Source organism: Magnolia sinica, chromosome 4, assembly GCF_029962835.1.
Source record: "Magnolia sinica isolate HGM2019 chromosome 4, MsV1, whole genome shotgun sequence".
NCBI lineage: Eukaryota > Viridiplantae > Streptophyta > Magnoliopsida > Magnoliales > Magnoliaceae > Magnolia > Magnolia sinica.
Window position 1 is genome coordinate 12262488 of NC_080576.1, and position 19942 is coordinate 12282429.

The 19942-nt window shown below is 39.7% G+C and overlaps 1 protein-coding gene across 1 annotated transcript; it reads left to right on the plus strand.

Moving 5' to 3' along the window:
• The first annotated feature begins 4568 nt into the window (after positions 1 to 4568).
• Positions 4569 to 19498, plus strand: LOC131242453 (succinate dehydrogenase subunit 5, mitochondrial). Its single transcript, XM_058241091.1, has 4 exons — positions 4569 to 4869; positions 17221 to 17537; positions 17913 to 18098; positions 19200 to 19498. Exons 1-4 carry the CDS (start codon positions 4656 to 4658, stop codon positions 19257 to 19259), a joined length of 777 nt encoding a protein of 258 aa, XP_058097074.1. The 5' UTR covers positions 4569 to 4655; the 3' UTR covers positions 19260 to 19498.
• The last annotated feature ends 444 nt before the right edge of the window (positions 19499 to 19942 follow it).

Consider the following 19942-nt stretch of genomic DNA (forward strand, 5'->3'; position numbering starts at 1 on the left):
TTCAGGTGAAAACATTAAGATTTATGAACATGAACGAATGGAATCAAATGTGCTTAATTGTATAAGATTAGATTAACAAGTTTAGATAAGTAATTAGAGATTACGATGAATTATTTTTTTGTCCGCTTCTAAATTTGGTGCGATATAAGTATCTTCCAGGGATGATTATAGTCTTAGAAGTCACACATTAGATATACCCAATTAGAAGATGTAGATTAAGTTTTTCTTAATTAAGAGGGAGCTTAGTAATTCAGTATACCCTTATTACCACTATAACATAAAAGATACAGGAAATAATCTCCAATTAAGATTTTCCTAGGATGAAAATGTATAAAAGTAGGTATAGAGTTTTAGTTTAAGATACCTTGTTATCTCCTCTTTAGTTTAGCTTTGAAGAAATTCATTCCTCTTAAAAATCTTAGTCCACAAAATCTAAAGATCCAATAGTGTGCATGGTGTTATCTTTCCTTGGAAATCAACATCTTTGGTAGGCTTTTGTTCGCCTTCATATGTATTTCAATACATTGAAGGAAATTATTATGATTACACATTTAAGATAATTGTATTAGCAAAATTTTAAAATTGATGTATCTTTAAGCATTTCCACTTGCATCGAGTTTCAAGAATAGGGAATGGTGAATTTTTAGACCTTTAGCGGTTCATCCTAGATCCCTCTCCTATTTTGTAAGAGTGGCACTAGGCTAGACAACCCTCCCAACACCACTTTAAACTAGGCTTGGGCCTTACATGTATGCGTAGATCAATTTTTCAAGTCAACCTTGGGCTCAAGTTATTTTCACTTAAACTAGTCAAACAAGCTTTATATGTATATATGTTATATCTTGCAAATATACCATTTTAATCCTTAATTATACAATCCATCCATCTTAAATTTAGACCATAGGTTTCCCTAAAAAATATATATTTCTTTGTGCATATATGACCTGCCTATCACTCGATGGATTAGAAAAATTCAAATGAGAAATTTGAATTTTATCAATATTTAGGCTAAGCCCAGTCGGGTGGCTCAGGTCTCGAGTCTTAAATTGGGTGGTCCAGTCCTAGCGGAGCCCGACCCATTGCCACCTGCAACTAGTTTTATCTACAGTTGAAGCCGCTATATGGACCCAATATAGGCCTGAAACAGGCCAACAAATAGGGATATAAATTGCTTCATCCACACGGTTCCAGATTTCATTGGTGACAGATGCGATACACTAAAACGTTGCTTTCATTTGGCTAATGGTGGTCCATCTTCGGTTGCACTTTGTCGACCCACTTATTCGCTTGTGGCAAGCTACATTGTGGGTTTATCTCCATTTTAAATGAGCTAATATTTGTCGGGAGTGACCCCTTCAACACTGGAAATGCTATGTGGGCCCACCATGATGTATGTGTTTTATCCATAACGTGCCTCCATTTTTCCAACTCATTTTAGGGCATGAGGCAAAAAATTTGAGGCAGATCCTATTATAAGGTGGACCACACCATAGGAAATAGTGACAATTAAACTCCCACCACTAAAGACTTCTCAAGGGCCACAAAAGTTTGGATCAAACTAATTTTTTTGTTTTCCCTTCATCTAGCTCTGTGTAGAGTTGGGTTCTCAAAAAAGTTCGTACGAACTGGTTCGCAGGTGAGCATTTTCATGTGTGTGTGTATATATATATATATATATATATATATATATATATATATATATATATATATATATATATATATATATATATATATATATAAAGTGAGAGAGGAAAGAAAACCCAAATTTGACGTTTCACATCTCAGGTGCCTTGTAGCTGATGGAGAGGCTGCAATTCCGGCAGGTACACTTAGGTTCTGAGATGTGATTTCAGCCCGTTGTACTTGACCTTGCTTAGTGCTGACTGGATCTAACTCAGTACCTATGTGACGCAGGGATGAACGTGATGAGGTCGATCACCATCTTCATTAACAGAATAACTATTCCGAATCCACAGAATTTCTCTGCATTTCTCACAGAGGCTTTTTGAATCCACGAGAAAGAAAGCAAGCAAAATAGAAAATAAATTATATAAAATTCGAAATTGATTAATAAATGCAATAAACGAGTTCACAACCCTTTATATAGGGATACCAGGCAATGAGAGAGAAATCAGAAGCAAACTATAACTAAAACTCCTAAAATTCGCAACTTACTATAAATAATAAACTTATTATTTATAGACGATCGTGATGTCTACTAGTGCGCAAGGTTTTCGGCCAAAAATAGTAAGTGTCCAATTTGGCCTCACCAAGCATTTCTCCTAATTATTCTAAGCTCTTTCCACGTTGGGTGCATCTCCTAAAGCTCGATGGATGAAGGGTTATAATCAAGCTAAAGCTTACTATTTATAGTAAAAATGGAATTAAAATAGAGAAATGACCGTCGATCTGGGGGGTATTTCGCAAATCCGGCTTACCCAACCTGGTGTAGTGGGTTGGTTGGCTAAAGTAACTCGTTCCACCCCAAAATTATATTTTATGCCGGATAACTCATTTCGGATTGTGAGATACGCCAGATCTAAAGTCTGACGGTCCAGATCACTTCTGTCGTCGACCAGGCCTTTTCTGATCCATGTTGAGCATGAGACTGTCTGCAACCTGCTCTACATCACTGTGATTGGGTCGGACTCGGTCTGGGTCAGTATAGGCCACACCCAAACTCGGATTGGTCGGGCATGTTGGACTCAGTACTGAGTTGACTCGAGTTTGGGTCAGGTTTATTTCAAAACCGGGTCTGAGTTGGGTCAACCCTAACCCCGTCTAATTCGACTTGATGCCCAGCTCTAGCTTTATGTGACCTAATCAATATCTTGGATGACAAATAAACATTACAGTGGGCATTTGGTAGTTTTTAATGGTGGGAGTTCAATCACCACTATTTCCAAATGGCATGGTCCACCAGAGAATTGATCCCCATCAAATTTGAGCATCGCCTAAAATGAGCTGGCAAAATGGACGGACGGTGTGGATAACACATACACATCATGCTGGGGCCCATAAGTTTTCCAGCAACGAGGTAGGTACTGTAGGGGTCACTTCCGAATCCCTGTCTGGTTTATCCGGTGAAAATGTGCCATTTCCTTCCCATAAGTAAATATTTATTACTTGTATCAGTTACCGTGTAAAAATAATTGACTGGACCCTGGGATTTAACACTCAGCGACTCCCGGACAACTTGTTTGGTCCTAACCCAAGTCACGCCGAGCCACCCTACATTTAGAATGCTGACTCGTTGTACTAAACTGGTTCAGACTCGACCGAGTCCGAGTCGACTTGGGCGAGTCATCAATCCCTGGTTTTACTGGGCTTTAATGTTGTTGGGTCAGACTCGTGTTAAATATTTGAAGCCCATTATGGGCTTGGGCTAGAAATGGGCTAGGTTAGACTAACATTGAGCCCGATCCATTTGACTCAGGGCCAACAATCAGGCCCCCCACGGCCCATCTAGTAAGTAGTTCCTGGGCTTGGGTCAGGCCCTCAGTAGAGAATTTTGCGGTTACTTGGACCCGACCCGTTAATTAATTATGCTTTAGATGAGCCGCATACCCGACGGACAGGCCTCAATACAGACTCATGCTATTGGTACAAGCTCCACTAACCTCGGTGGGGTCCACCAGATCTGCATGATGAGGCCTATCTCGTGCTGGCAATCTAAATAACGCAGCAGCCAACCTGAGATGAGCAAGGGTTGAAGATTTGATAGAACGGGTTGAGCTCAGGTTAGATATCAATTGATCGGTCATGGGTTAACCCTCGACCCAGCCAAACCCGACCCACTCAACTTTCACCCCTAGCGATATACACATCACCTTGAATGGGATAAAATGGTTGGAATTGGCCGGTTCTAAAATCAGATTAATAGATATCTGTCTATTAAATTTGGAACCTTGATGATCACCTAACCGATTACAATTTTTTGAATAAATCGTATCGCATGGTTTGGATTGAATACCAAAAAGTACCATTGATTATGATAATGGATTAGGTGTGGCCCTAACCGTGGTGCCACCTTGATATATATCTCTTATATCCACGCTCTCCATCTTTTTTTCAGCTAATTTAAGGGCATGATCCAAAGCAGATCCAAATCTTACCCGGCATAAAAAACTTCCTAGGGGCCACTGAAATTCCTACTGCAATGTTTATTTTCCATCTGACCTGTTGACAAGGTCACAGAGACCTAGAAGAAGGAAGAAAACGAATATCAGCTTCATCCAAAACCTTTATGGCCCACGAGAAGTTTTTAATGGTTAATCACCACTGTTTCCTGTGTTATGGTCCACCTGAGATACAGATCTGCTTCATTTTTGAGATCGTGCCCTAAAATGAACTGAAAAAACGGATGGAAGGCGTGGATACACAAAATATACATCAATGTGGGCCCCACGTCGGGTGAGGTGGGATCACGTCCGGATCTGACTCATGGAGGTGGGCCCGTGTTGGGCCATGGTGCAAAATCGGGTTGTTCTTGGCTAGAGATTGGCCCGGCCCGTTGCCACGGCCACTCTAAACGAGCTGAAATCAAACTGAATTTGAGTGTATTTCTCTCTCTAACAAAGAAACGCTAGAGCATCTAATCTCTTCCTCGAGCCGCCGGAGCAAGTTAGCAAAACCCCCGTTTGTATTGACAGAAGATGGAGAGACGTGCGCTTCTCAGATCCTTATCCTACGCTGCTTCTTGCAAAAGGCTCTTTCTCGAGCCAAGTACCAGATCCATGCCCTTCTTATCCACCTCCGTCGAGCAAAATCTCGTCGACAGACTTCCACCCTCCTCTTTTCTCCTTCTCAAAAGAGCTTTCTCTCTTCTCCCTCGGTCCGTCGCAACGTCTCCGAACCAAACATCGCCAGGTATTTTTATTTATTTATTTCAGTTTCTTTCCCCTTCGCTATTAAAAAAAAAAAAAACAATATTTGCAATTTAATTTAATTCCGTTGTATGATTGAAAGCATTACGTTTTCGATTTCTTGATTTTTTTTTTTCATCATATTAGAAATCCTAAGTTATTCCGAATTTGAATCCTTGTGAATTAGGGCAAGACTACTATTTGCATTTCGTGTAATTTCTTAAATGGTGGACGATCATCAGAGTCATCAACCGTGCACATGGCATAAATGCATGTTAATCAGCACCGTCCAAATCATTGGCCGCCCATTTCGGATGGACCATATCCTGAGATGGCATGGATCGGGCACTTCGCCCATCCAACTGACAGAGGGAAAAAATGACTACTACTTAAAATTCAATTGGAAAATTTAGATGGCTCAGATGGACCTGGTTCTCATAATTTTCAAAAATATTTACATCTAGATTAGGATCACACTAACGGATTTTGAGCCTCACACCAAAAGAAATTGAGAAATCACTTCTTAAATGGGGCTAAGGAATGAAAACACAAGCCCGATTTGTGTATGTAGGGGGGTAGGGTAACTTACACTAACCAAGTGCCAGGGGGGAGGGGGGGATTGCGCTATACTCCATTGTTAGTTTTTCACCATTAAGAAATGGCAGTGACTTTTCAAATGCACACATGTCATAGTTGTACTTGTACGGTAATCCAGATGGAATGGAGCATAACTGACAAATTGTACTCAGAAGACAATTTTAACCATGTGATTTTCCCTTTAGATTTGGACTACTCGCTAATTTTCTTTTAAACTTCCATTTGTTAACCATAGATGGATGGTTAGGAACTTATGATTAATTTTTCATAAGTATTTTGGATATATGCTACATCCGTACCGTGGCCTAGAAATTGGATGGTTTGGATAGCTGTATGCCAATGCCACATGTGAGAGGATTAGTCACCATCATTTGTTTAGATGGTGCAAAACAGACACAAGGGCTCTAGCCGTTTTCCATATAGCTCCCCTCAAGCGTAGGCACTTCCAAGTTAAGCATGAGAATTACACAAAGTAAAAAGAAACAAATTTTTTTTTTTCTTTTTTTGAAGAGTCACGAGATTTATGATTTTGATTTAATTCAAAGGTGCCTTGATACTACTCATCTTAGGCCCTTACATAAGCTTTTGAAACATACCTATAAGTAAAACACATAATATCATTGATAACCAATAACTTATTATAAATATGGAAAAGATATAAAATGGATGATAATGCATTTAAAAATATTTAGCTAATGGATTATTCATAGCTAGCTGATTGATTTTGCTAGCTAATTACTTTTTTTTTTTTTTTTTGGAAAGGTTGCTAACTAATTACTTAAATAAGCTAGCTACCTAAATAGAAGCTTGGGTCTCCTTATTGATGGGCTGACTGTTGATCTTGGGTTTAATGGCCCTGGCCCTGGCCCTGGCCCATGGGTCGTGAGCCTAGATCGGCTTACATTATTAGTTCTTTCTGCTTGAAAGAACTCGACTCCAGCAAGTTAATGGCCTGATGCTACTCATAGAGGTTAGGCTTCAAACGTTGGAAGTTTGTGGTTGTGATCCATGTAGCATTGGAGAGAAGTCGTCCTTGCTAACGGACGAGAAACTTCTAGTAAGCACCTTGGCATGTGGAGATGATCTGGTTATCAAAAACATCAACGATCATATCTGTAGGTGGCAAAATGGTTGGAAGTGTGATATCTTGTTCTTCGTTACCATCGTTAGTATGATGCCCATGATAGATTGAAAGATCTTCGACATTAAAAATAAGACTGATAGGTAAATATGGTGGCAGATCTAAAACATAAGCATTATCATTAATCTTCTTTATGATTTTGAACGATTTTGCATTGCGAGGATGGAACTTCTTCAAGTTATTGGGGGGCAACCGTTTAGGATGAATACTTACCCTAACCATATCACCTTCTGCAAATTCAACAAAGCAATTTCTTGTATTTGCATTTTGCTTATAACTTTCACTACTTGCGATAATATTGCGCCAAACTTCATCATGCATTTACCGTATATGGTGAATGAAGTTTTCTACTTTTGCACTTGGTCTCGACTCTACGGGTAAATGAACCAAATCCTGGAAGACGCGGTCGTATACTAGTTACTGCTTCAAAAGGTAACATTCCCGTGGACCTATTGACTAAGTTATTATAAGCAAATTCAGCTATGGGTATTACTAGTCCCATGCAGCTATATGATTGCGGACAAGACACCATAGTAACTTGCTCAAGCTACGGTCGATCACTTCCATTTGACCATCGATATGAGGGTGGTAGGCACAGAGAATTGAAGTTAGTTTTCGTTGCCGCCCAAAGAGTTTTCCAGAAATAACTCATGAACTTGGTATTACGATCAAACACAATTGTCTTCAGAAGCCCATGAAGACAAACAACCTCTCGAAAGACTAATTGAAAAATCTTGGGAGCGTTTGCTGTATTTGATCATGATATGAAATGAGTCATCTTTGAAAATCAATCAACCACCACAAATACTGAATAAACTTTTCAAGCATTTCGGGATGAAGTCCATGTTGAGGTCTTCTTACAGAGCATGTGGGATCGATAGTGGTTGATACAATCCACTAATTTTCTTTTGACCTTTAGCAAGCAAGCAAACCCTGCGTAACTAGCAGATCTTTGCAACATCTGATTTTAGACGATGCCAGAAATATCTCTCCAACAAGGGCTAGGGTCTTATTGCGGCCCAAGTGACCACTAAACCCACTGTCCTCACAACATAGTCACGGATGGATGTATTGAGTAGACAGTGTTTTTTTCTCTGGAATAAGTTGTCATCATGAATGCTGAAATGTGAATGTTTCGCAAACTCTCCACAAGAACTCATGTGTAAATACGTCTGAAATCCTTGTCATCAGCATACTCACATCGTATCTCTTTAAATCCTGGAATAATGACCGCCATTGATGACAATAAACACGCGGGACGACTTAATGCATCAACAACCTGATTGTCATTGCCAGCCTTTTGATGAATGACAAAAAAAAAAAAAAAAATCTCTTGAAGGTAAGTGCTCCACTTGACACGATGAGTACTCATCTTCTGCTGAGAGTTTAGATTTAGGTACTTGAGTGCTTCAAGATTAGAATATAGGACAAACTCCCTGCCAACCAAATAGTGATGCCAATCCCGTAAAGTGATGCAGACATCAGTGATGCACCCTTTAGAGTGTACTAGAGGAGGAGGCGTTGCTGACAGAGTACCGGAGTGGAGGAGTTGACGTGGATGGACGCCGAGTCCATCTGACCCATTTTCTGACACGCTACGAGTGTAGGAGCGGCATGACCACACCCTCACCGCAGGCCCATGGGGCAGATTTCACGACATGTCACGCGAGTGTCTTTGTTTTAGGCGTTTTTTGTCATTTTTCTTGTTTTCAGGAGCTTAAGCGCACTTTTTGTTTTTTCCGTGGCTTATATATACACAGTGAGAAACCCTATTTTATTTTATTGAATGAATGAGAATTTGTATGCTTTCTTCCTCATTTACTAAAGAAATTAGGGTTTCATGATTAGTCCTTGGGTGTTGAGGATTCCTCCCCGGTTTCAGATTTTCCTTCTTTCTAGATCTTCGAGGTGCAGGAAAAGGTAAGAATCAGTCGTCTTCTTTTCTTTGATGCTCTAGAATCCGTACTCTCTTTCATCTTGAACCCATCTCTTTTTCATCTCTTTCGTTCCTTTCTGAATATTTTCTTTTGGTTTAAAAAAAAAAAAAGGAAAAAAAGGAGTGATTGCTAGTCAGGAGAATCGGATCCAAACTTGACTATGGACTGACTTATGCTAGATCTGGGATATCATCATATCCTCAGGTCCTCCCATTTTTTCCATTTACGGGATTTTATGCTAAGGGGCATGATCCTGACGAAATGATTTCATTTGTGTGTTAAGATTTACTTAATCCCCTTGATTGAAGACAGTTAGTTGATTAATTTTATTATTTGAATCTCTTCAACCTGATTATACGTGCATTTAGGGTTAGGTCATCACATGTCCCTACATCATTTTGAGGGTTTTAATGGGCTGGAATATGGCTGATTTTTGGAGTCTTAGTGGGTTGGGATGTGGCTGATTTTTTGGGGGTTTAATGGGCTGAGACGTGGCTGATTTTTCGGGGTTTTAATCGCCAGGAATGGGCTGATTTTGGGTTTTAATGGGCTGGTTATAGGATAGAGGGCTGCTAAAATTTATGTAGTCTCCCCCTGTCAATTGGACTTTTGGGCTTTGTAAAAGAAAATAAAAAATGTGAATGGGAGGTCGGAGGTAGGAAGGATGGATGCAATGAAGAAAACAAAGGAAAATATGCAGAATTTTATAATTAAAGAACTCGAAAACAATAATATTGAGATTGTTGTTGATTCGGGACTTCAATCCAGTTGTTGAAACCTGCTTGATACCAAAATGACGCAGCCGGGTGATGAGGCGTAAGTTCTTCTAGGCGAAGCATAAGAATCACACAAAGTAGAAAGAAACAATTTAGAATTTTTATTCAATTCAAAAGTGCCTTGATACTACCCATCCCAAGCCCTTATATATAAGCTTTTGAAACGTCTATATAAGGAAAATGCAATGTTATTGATAACTAATGACTTATTACAAATTTGGAAAAGAGATGAAAGGGATAATAATGCATTTTTAAAATATTTGACTAATGGATTATTCATACCTAGTTGATTGATTTGGCTAGCTAATTACTTAAATTAGCTACCTACCTAAATAGGAGGCTTGGGCCTCCTTGTTGATGGGCAAGTTGTTGGGCTTGGGCCGAGATCAGCCTGCCCTGGCATTTCATTAGTAGAAGTCCCAAGGAGGAATCCTAGAATCCCGTCTATTTTCTGAATTTGGAAAAGTGCTGATTTTCAAGAAAGGGAATCTTATGAGATGTTGGGGATTTCTTATGAAAACCATCCACGCCTTAAACGTGTCTTGATGCTTGAAAGTTGGATAGGCTGGCCCCTACGTAAGGATTATATTGCCCCCAATTTCTATGAAATACAAGATGCTTAGTGAATAATAAGAAACTCATCTTCACTTCTACAACTCCAGATATTCAAGGAGTCTTTTCACGTTCTGTTCTAGATGAAACAAAGTAACCAAATTCTCCCTCCATATACCTGTGGGAGGTACACTAGTGCGTTGTGCTAAGAAATCACTTTCAAGCAATAAATGGAGTTACTCTCATCTTCTCTATTAAAAAGAGAAAGATTTATTTTACACATACATGTTCTCCTTCAAACAAAGCCCTAACCAAGAATAAATCCTAACCCTTTATGATACCTAATCGCAACTCTCTAACCTGTTTTGGAATAAATCTAAAAACCTAAAACCAATGACACTTCATTCCCCATTTTGTTAACTTAACCTTTTAAGAGTGTTCTTATTAAAATAATAAGGTTCTTCTAAGACCCCTACTACAGAACAACCACATACTTCCGCTCTCTTAGAGCTTGTGCTGGTGCCAATAATGGGTCATGTGGATGATGTCAGGTTTGCCCACCCAAGTGCTTCTTCTACAACATGGCCTAAAATTTAGCGGATATGTATTGATGCACGATATACATGTATGCCATGTGTTTGGTAGATGAAGAAAACTCATGGGAGTCTAGTTCTTGTGATTTATGATATGGGAATTTATAATCAGGTCATATGATCGACGCGTTTCTTGAACAGTTTATATGAACATATACATGTGTCGATCACTTTTTGAATCATATGTGATGATTTTATTATGTAGGGTCTGATTCAATCAATTTGATCCATTTGTGTCTAGTGGTATAACCTGATTATTGAGTCAATGAGATCTCAACACCTGAATCGCAAGAAATAGAGAAGAGTACACCCACAAGAATAATGGAGTAGAGAGTGGTAAATAAGTTTATTGATATTAAACTTCTTCTCTTACAAAACTTAAGAAAGTTACACTAGGAAAACTTTGGAATGCCTACTTTTTATTTTATAGACTCTTAAGTGAACCTCTAATGAGAATCTCACTAAATAAGAGATTGATTTCAAATTAATCATAATTGACTTCAAATCAATCTAATCTATCTAAGGGTGCGTTTGGTAAAACTTAATTTCATAACTTATCACTGAAAAATGCTATTTTCAGTGATTTTGGTAATTCAAAGCATTTGGTAACCAAAAGACATTCAGTGTTAATTGGAAAATTCACTTAAAATTTAAGGGGTTTTTTTAGCCACCGCGACTTGGCCTAAATCTTATTGCATAATGCGGCAAGTCATTTCCTATAAATTTTTGGTTGAATTTTGACCAAAATATCCCTGTCAACTTCTAAAAATTGCAAGATTACCCTTCCATGTATTCAAAACGTTGTAGGATTCTCTCACCAAGTCCTTTCCTATTCTCCATCTTGAGAAAAAAAAAATCCCTGACTATCCAGAAGCCAAATCCTTCTCAAATTGCTCCTTTCTTCTGGTTAATCTTCCCTTGATTTGAAGGTGAGATTTTGATCCTTTTCTTTTTCTTTTTAAAGCCTTTCTAGGACCCACCATGATGTTTATTTGCCATACATATTGTTCATAAGCTCACATAGACCTGGATGAAGGGAAAATATAAATATCAAATTGATCTACGACTTCTATGGCCCCCAAAATGTTAAAAAAGGTAGATGTCCAATTCCATTGCTCTATGTGGTGTGGTTCACTTGAACTTTGGATTTGCCTCATTTTTGGGCTCATGCCCTAAAATAATCTCACCAAATTGATGGACAATGCGGATAAAACACATACATTATGGTGGGGCCCATAGAGCATCATCCAGTAGCGTGTCTGTTAAACCCATATCCACTGAAGTCGCATTGGAAGTGAGCAGATTAGGTGCTACCTGGGTAACAGCTTAGTGGGTGTTATCCTTACTGTGGAGCCCACCTTGACGATTTTTTGTATATCCACGCCGTCCATACGTTTCTCCAGACCATTTTAGGACAGGGTTCCAAAAATTATGAAGATCCAAATCTCAAGTGGACCACATCATAGGAAACAATAGTGATTGAGTGCCTCACCATTAAAAATTCCAAGGGGCCCATCATAAGGTTTTCGTAATGTTTCTTTGCAATCCAACCTGTTAATCATGTCAAGAAGATCTGGATGAAGGGAAAATACAAATATAGGTTGATCCAAAACTTTTGTGGCCCACAAAAATGTTTTTAATGGTCATTCATTGCTGTTTTTAGTGTTATGGTCCACCTGAGATTTGGATCTTCCTAAATTTTTGAATCCCGTCCTAAAATGAGATGTAAAAACCGATGGACGGCGTGGATACACAAAAAATACATCAAGGTGAGGCCCACACGGTTAGGTGAACACCCACTAAGTTGTTACCCACGTAACAGCTAATCCGCTCCTGCATTGGAAGCGTATTGCGTCCTGCGCCCGCCTGGATGCTAATCTGTCCAGGCAGAGCTCTGCAGGCCCCACTGTGATGTATGAGTTTTATCCATGCCATCCATCCATTTTGAAAGATCATTTTAGGCTATGAACCCAAAAAGGAGACAAATCCAAAGCTTAAGTTGTCCATGCCAAAAGAAACAGTGGGAAGGGAAACGTCCACCATTGAAACCTTCCTAGAGCTGGAATGATGTTTATATGCCATCCAAACTGTTCATAAGGTTATTACCACTTAGATAAGTTGTAGGCACAAATATCATATTGATACAAAACTTCCGTCACCCCAGACGTTCAATCCCCACTGTTTGGTGATCAGGTTATTACCACTCAGGTAAACTATAGACACAAATATCGTACTGATACAAAACTTCTTTCACCCTAGGTGTTCAATCCCCACTGTTTTGTGTGGTATGGCTCACACGAGTCTTGGATCTGCCTAAATTTTAGACTCATGTCCTATTGTGGACTTGCAAATCAAATGGACAGAGCAGATTTGTCATGTACATCTCTGTGGGCCCCACACAGCCCCCGACACCAGAATATCTATGTGCTAGGGTCACAGGCAATCCGCGGATTGGGTAGCTAAAGACGGACGGTCTTGTCGGGGGATTTGTGGGGCCCACCGTGATGTATATGTTTTATCCATGACGTCCATCCATTTTGACAAATAATTTTAGGGCATGAACCAAAAAAATGAGTTAGATTGAAGGCTCAAGTGGACCACACCACAGGAAGTAGTGGGGATTGAAAGCTTATCATTGAAAACTTCTTGGGGGCCTTGGAAGTTTTGGATCAAGCTGATATTTATTTTTTCCCTTCATATAGGTCTATGTGACCATATGAACAGTTTGGATGGCAAATAAACATCACAGTAGGCCTTAGGAAGTTTTCAACCGTAGTAATTCAATCTCCACTATTTCCTGTGGTGTGGTCCCTTTGAGCCTTCAATCTGCCTCCTTCTTAGGCACATGCCATTAAACAATCAGTTTGATCTAAAACTGTTGTGGCTCACAAAAAGTTTTTAATAGTCAATGACCATTGTTTCCTATGGTGGCCTACATGTATTAAGAGGTACCATATAATGTTGGGCCAAGATAACAGTGAGATTTGTACAAGTGGGACCCAAGATCTAATGATCAGAAGTGTTTGTCTGATGGGACATCCACCGATATGCCTGAGAACTTTGCATTCAACACTTCCATTCTTATAAATGTGTCACTTTGGAGAACATACCAAGGGATAATTTTTGTTTATTTCATATATTTATTTATTTCAATGGTACCTAGTGCTTAATATTATCGAAGGGTTATGATTATTCTATCAAGAAGAGTATAGCACATGGTCCATTAATTGAGGGGTCATGTTTGAGAGATGTATGTGGATTGGACATAGGTGTGCCAAATTTGGTGGCTAGGCAATAGCATGTTTTGTCTCCTCCAAATGATAGAAATTGAGACAATAGGGGCAAATATGACAAATTGCCAATTTTCAGACATTTGTGGTTTGTTTTTACTAAATGGGTTTTAGTGAAAAAAATACTTATTTTCAGATATCAGGCCTTTTTTCAGACAAATTACCGAACGGATTTTTCAGTAGTTATAAGTACATAAATTCAGCAGTTTAAGCTTTCAGCAGCTAAATTAATTTTCAGACCTTATTTTTCAGTTTTCCAAACGGCACCTAAGATGGCAAAATCTTAATAATCGTAAAAGTAAATATAGAAAATAATCCTAATTACATCTTTCAGATCAATCTCATATCTTCAAGCACATCTTTAAATCGGCCTTTGTATTTTTCAAAAATAGTAAATTGCAATCCTTGATTTAATCCTTCAAATCTATAAATAGATGGTAAAAAAAAATAGCATATGTTGGGCTCTACAGTAAGTAGTGGGCCTACATCATTGCTGGGCCCTATAGTGGGCCATGGGCCTGCATCATCTAGTCAGCATCACTCGTTGCTTACTTGATTGCCAGCATGTGTCCAAGTGTGATGGCTAGTTGTCTCCTTCAAACACAGCTCTAGGCAGTGTAATGCATAGGGTTCCAATATAAAATGGAGGAATTACATTGGTTATGCGTAAATGATGGCTGCAAAACCCAACTTCCCCAAACCTCAAGGATGACAACATGCGATTGTAATCATAACCGTATTGTGATAGATGGTATATCCAAACAGTATTTGATTATAGATTATGATAACAATTGGTGATGTTTTGTTTGCTATGAGATTCAAACATATTAGAAACTTTTTAAACCCATTTTGGGGAAGTTTAATACATGACACTGTTGTGCTGCATGACCAGGCTGCTCCTGCTTTTTAGCTGCATGCAATAGCCAGTCCACACAACTACCTATTGGGTCACAATATGTGGCTGGACTGAAGGCATGATTAGGATGATTATCAGAATTGGTTTCTTGTGAAAACATACTTCTATCCAGAATGGGATGCTCATTTTGAGGTTGTTTGGTCTCGAAGGTAGGTTGGACTTGTCTGCGACTTGATTGGTAAAAGTTTTAACTGCTAAATGCTAATAAGCATTAGCAAAGAATCGAGATCAAGAACCGTGGTGGTTAAAAGGAGTGAGTTGGTACAAGTTGAAGGCTCTAAAAGAGCAAGGGGAAGGACCAAAAGGACGGGGATGGAGGTGGTAATAAAAGACTTGATGACCTATGGTCTAACTGGTGATATGAGCTTTGATAGAGAGGAATGGCAGAACATGATTCATGTTATCTGATGCCAATTAATTGGGATAAGGCTTAGATGATGATGATGATGAATAATGAATAGTTGAGCTGCGTTTTCTTGTTGATAGGTAATCTGAGCTCAAACCTACGACCTCAAATGTTGAAATGCCCTTGTCCACCATTGAGCCACGGCTCAAACCCAATGAAGTAACGATGAAATGAGGTTGTAATTATGCAACTTAATTGCCACTTGTGTATGCAAGTGGTTACATGCTGCCATGGAATAGGAATACATATTGGATTGTAGATGTTTCTCTGTTTGCTGCAGTTGTTTTATGGTTAAACTTTGTTTCATCATCTGTATTATGTTCTAATGTTCATGGTTTAAGTAGATTTCTTTTTTAATTAATAACATGTCAGTTTATCAGAGAGAGCACAGAGAAAAAAGGCAATGCATAAGAGTCCCCCTTACAAGGAGAAGATCTACGGACTCCTTCAGTTGCTAAGAGTCTGCAATACAATTTACTTCTTGGAATTTGCTGAAAACTGTTTCCATGGAAGCGAGCCCGCATCTTTAGATCATTCCAAATAAAGACTAGATTGCATGGGCAAGGACATATTCTCGATTCCAAAGCTTTTGGGGATGCTGATTCCCCTCAACCAATAGATTGCCTCCCACCCAATTCTTGAATATCTCAACCCCAATTTTAACTGCCAACCGCAGCTCTATTACAGTTTTTGATCCTGCTGGGTATGAGCAAGTGAACTTACTATTGTCACACTTGTCCCTTAGGAATCCTCAATTTCCAAAATACCCCAGGTTCCTCATGGAGCTTCCATCTACTTTCAGCTATCATATACCTGGGTGGGAGTTTTCGTCAACTCAGATTTGGGGAAGGTTTCATTTGCTTGTCGATGACACCCTTCCACTCATGGAGGGGGTCCAGTGATCTACTCCCTTGCATTCTTTTGTAACACAATACCACTTTATAAGTCCAAAGTGATCATTGACATGTGTGTGATGGCAAAAGCTTGAGGACTCGTGATGCAGGACAATTAACCACTTGCTCTAAAAACTCGAACTAATAGAGCATGGCGAATCAATCCGTATATCTCATAGCCCAGGCCCCACATCTCATGGGTTAGGACCTTGGCCGAACCCCCCTCGTGAGCCCCACATCACATGGGTACGGCCTCACATGAGCCACCCGCCTCACATGGGCTGCCCACTCCGAGTGTGCCCCTGCATCCCATAGGCCACCCCACTCGAGCCCGGTATGAAAATGCCCCTGCATTAACTTGTCTTCAAAGATTCTTTTATTCCTTCTAAATTCCCAACAACACACTGCATGCGGAAGAATTCTCCACAGATGGTTTAAGTTTATTCATTTGTTTAAGTTCTTCAGATACATTGTTTGTATAATTGATTTGTAGGTACCTCTGTTTTCCCCATCTGCTAAAAGCATCTTATTTTCTATCATATATGTATGCAAAGACGTACACACATATGTATGTCACGCATGCATGCACGTATGAGCAATCCATCCGTTTCCAATATGCATTTTGTGTGGGCGGGCACATGGGCATGGGTGTGCACACACTCATTGGTTGTGGCTGCGATTTGCAAACCCATCTGTTTCAGATACTTGCCTTTTGTCATGTTTCATGAGGGATGAGAAGTTGTATTTGGCTTTTGATCTGTTTAACCAGCATTCTTCTTAGTTCTTGATGACATGAAGTTTGGAGGGAAATAACCTAAACAGGCTAATTAGTTCTCAGTTCTTCACAACATGAAATTTAGAGAGAAATATCCTAAACAGGTTTATTAGTTTTGCTAAATTAGGTACTTGGAAGATCCCTCATGGAGGATTTCTCAGAAATCTCCCAGATTGGAAGATTTTAAATTCGATAATGTGGCCTACAAATGGATGGATGCAACAACATCCACTATCAATGGAAAAGGGTCCAAATATTGAGTATTGTGATCTTCTGGTGTGGGAGATTTGAGGCTTCTCCTGTCCATTGTCGTCCTGTGAGCTTTCATCAGCATTTTTGGGGCATTCTTTGCAAATTTTCTCAATGTGAAATTTTGGTAATCTCTATTTAACTCTATCGCATCAGAACACAATCATCACTTATTTTTATTTTTTTGAATCTCACTTCAATGGAAACATATTTCCCATGATTGCAAGCAGTTACAGATTACAGCCTTCCCATTGCAACGGGCATTGGAAGTAGGCGCTTATTCAGTGTAGATGTCTCCCCCCTCCCTGTCATAACTGACCCTGATGTAAAGGGTGCATTCAAGGACTTAATGGCTGCAAGTTGGGATGAGCTTCCGGACACAGTCACCCATGATGCCAAGGCAGCATTGTCAAAAAACACCGAGGACAAGGCTGGGCAGGAGGCTTTGGCGAATGTCTTCCGTGCAGCTGAGGCCGTTGAGCAGTTTGCCGGGGTCCTGGTTTCTCTCAGAATGGAACTTGATGATAGCATTGGATTAAGTGGTGAGGTATGTGAAATCTGCTGTGTGTTTCGAAATGGGTGGAAATAGCAATTGTGTCCAATTTCACCAGTTCCCACATGTCGAAAATGCTGCTTTGTTTGGGAAGTGTGGAAACACCATTTGGCATTGATGGCATCGGAGAAAATCTGTTGAACTAAGTCACTAACTCAAAATGTCTGTGAGGTCAATGCAATACAGGGCTGGATGAGCACAATGGCCATTTCAACCGTTGACCATTCCACTTAGTGAAGTAACTTTCGGATGCAGCCTTACCTTTTGCTTGTAATCCAGTAGTCAGGAAAGTATTGGAATTAGGAATAAGTTGCCACATGCTGCTCACTGGGTTCTTTCCAGACCTTGATGATTGCGTTTATTTTGCAGAAAGTGGGTCACCTGACAGATGAATTTCAGGATGCTCTGCACGCTGCTTACACACGCTACGTGACGTATTTGGATGCATTTGGCCCTGATGAAACCTACTTGCGAAAGAAAGTCGAAATGGAGTTGGGGACAAAGATGATACACATAAAGATGAGATGCAGTGGCCTTGGTTCTGAATGGGGGAAGGTAAAATAGCTTTTTTATGATGGTTGTTGCATTAGTGCTACAATACTGAGTTTTAGGAGTTTACAAATTTAGGTTTTAATTCACAATTATAGGACACTAATGCTAACCATGGTCTTATTTTTGGTATTTTTCTGTAGTTTCATCTTCTTGACATGTAAGATTTTTATCAGTAGGATTTAGGGCTAGTCTAAGGTATTGATTGACCTATTACACCAGACAGGATCTTTAGCAACAGTACACGTGCAGTGTGTCAATTGAAAGGGTCCAAAGTGGGGGTCCCATTGTGGATGGAGCATGGCCTGAAAATCACACTGATTGCACAATCATAACTGTTCAAATTCATCTATTGAGTTCAAGCTACTGGCCATCTTCTTTTGGAGTGTCCATTTGATGGTCACCAATCTTTAACTCTACCAGTTCGAGTTCTGCACTCTCATTGCCGGTCCCAAGCCCTGATAAAGGAAGATGGTTGCATCAGTTTATCAGCTGGCATTGAACTTCCAGCCCAACTTTTTATCATGAATCCTGACAATCTGAGAATGGCAGAACAGGATTTGTATGGCCGACCCCATTTAGTTTGGGATAAGGCTGTGATTATGATGATGATGATGATGATTTGATGGCCACCAATCTGACGGCCAGGATGTCCGACTGGAGTGATTTTTGGGCTGTTTCTCCATCCACAATTGTGTGTCATACATGTATTCCACATCTACTATGGATGTGTTGCAAATGCTCGTGTACTGGTATTCCACATGGCAGTCTATCCCTAGGGATTCGAGTTCTTTAGTTCTTCTAGTTCCTTAAAAAGGTTGGAGTACCACCTGAAGTCTTGTGGCCTGTTTGGTAGAGGCCTAAAAATGAGTTGGTCTAAAAATGTATTAGAGATCATATTTCTTTTTGTTAAGGATTAAAAATAGCTTTAATAACCAAGAATCATTATCTCTAATACATGAGCTACTCGTTTTCAGATGTCTACCAAACAGGCCCCTAGACTTTGAACCCAGGCCAGCTATCTGTTGAAATGCATGATAATTGATTGTTGAATGCACTGCATATCAAGAGACTTGAGCACTTCTTTTTCTATTCTTGGGATTACAGGTTACAGTTCTTGGGACATCCGGGATTGCCGGATCATACGTCGAACATAGAGCTCCATGAAATGTCGGGCAAGCAGCTGCTGGAAGACATACTCTCATTACTGAGAACTTTCATGGCTGCGGGTGGTAGAGCTGTTTGTCATTGCCTCTGCTGGAATGGGATGCATGGTTTTTCAATAAAATGAGGTAAGGTGGTGTAATCTCTCCAAGGGAATCTTTAGGAGTGGGAAATGTTTTGTCGGAAAATAATCGCACTATCCATCACTTGCAAAGTATGAAAATTGGGTGCATATTTTCTCTATCCTTTCATTCTTTAGGGTTTTTCGTTTTTAAACTATGGCATGAATTGGATGGTTTGCTTCTCATTAGATCAGATGTGTGCCTAGGTCTGGATATCACAGCGGGCTTCTTTGGCCCAGCTTGCGCTCTACCTAGCTCGACAACTCATGGGTTGGGTCCTGATCACATGGTAGATGCCATGCCCCAAGTTCCATTAGTGGGTCAGGTGGAAATGTGGGATTTCGAAACTTGGTGACTCAACTCGAGACTTGGCCTGGTGAAAGTTAAGTCAACTCAAGCTATGTGCCGCGTAAACAGTTAAAAATAAAATGCAGTTTTTGACAAGCAAACCCATGACCTGACCTAAGAGGGCTAACGCATCTAACCAACAACCAAAACTTAGATTTGTGCTCATTTTGCCTATTTTATACCATTTTTTTTAACATAAATATTTTTAAAAATATA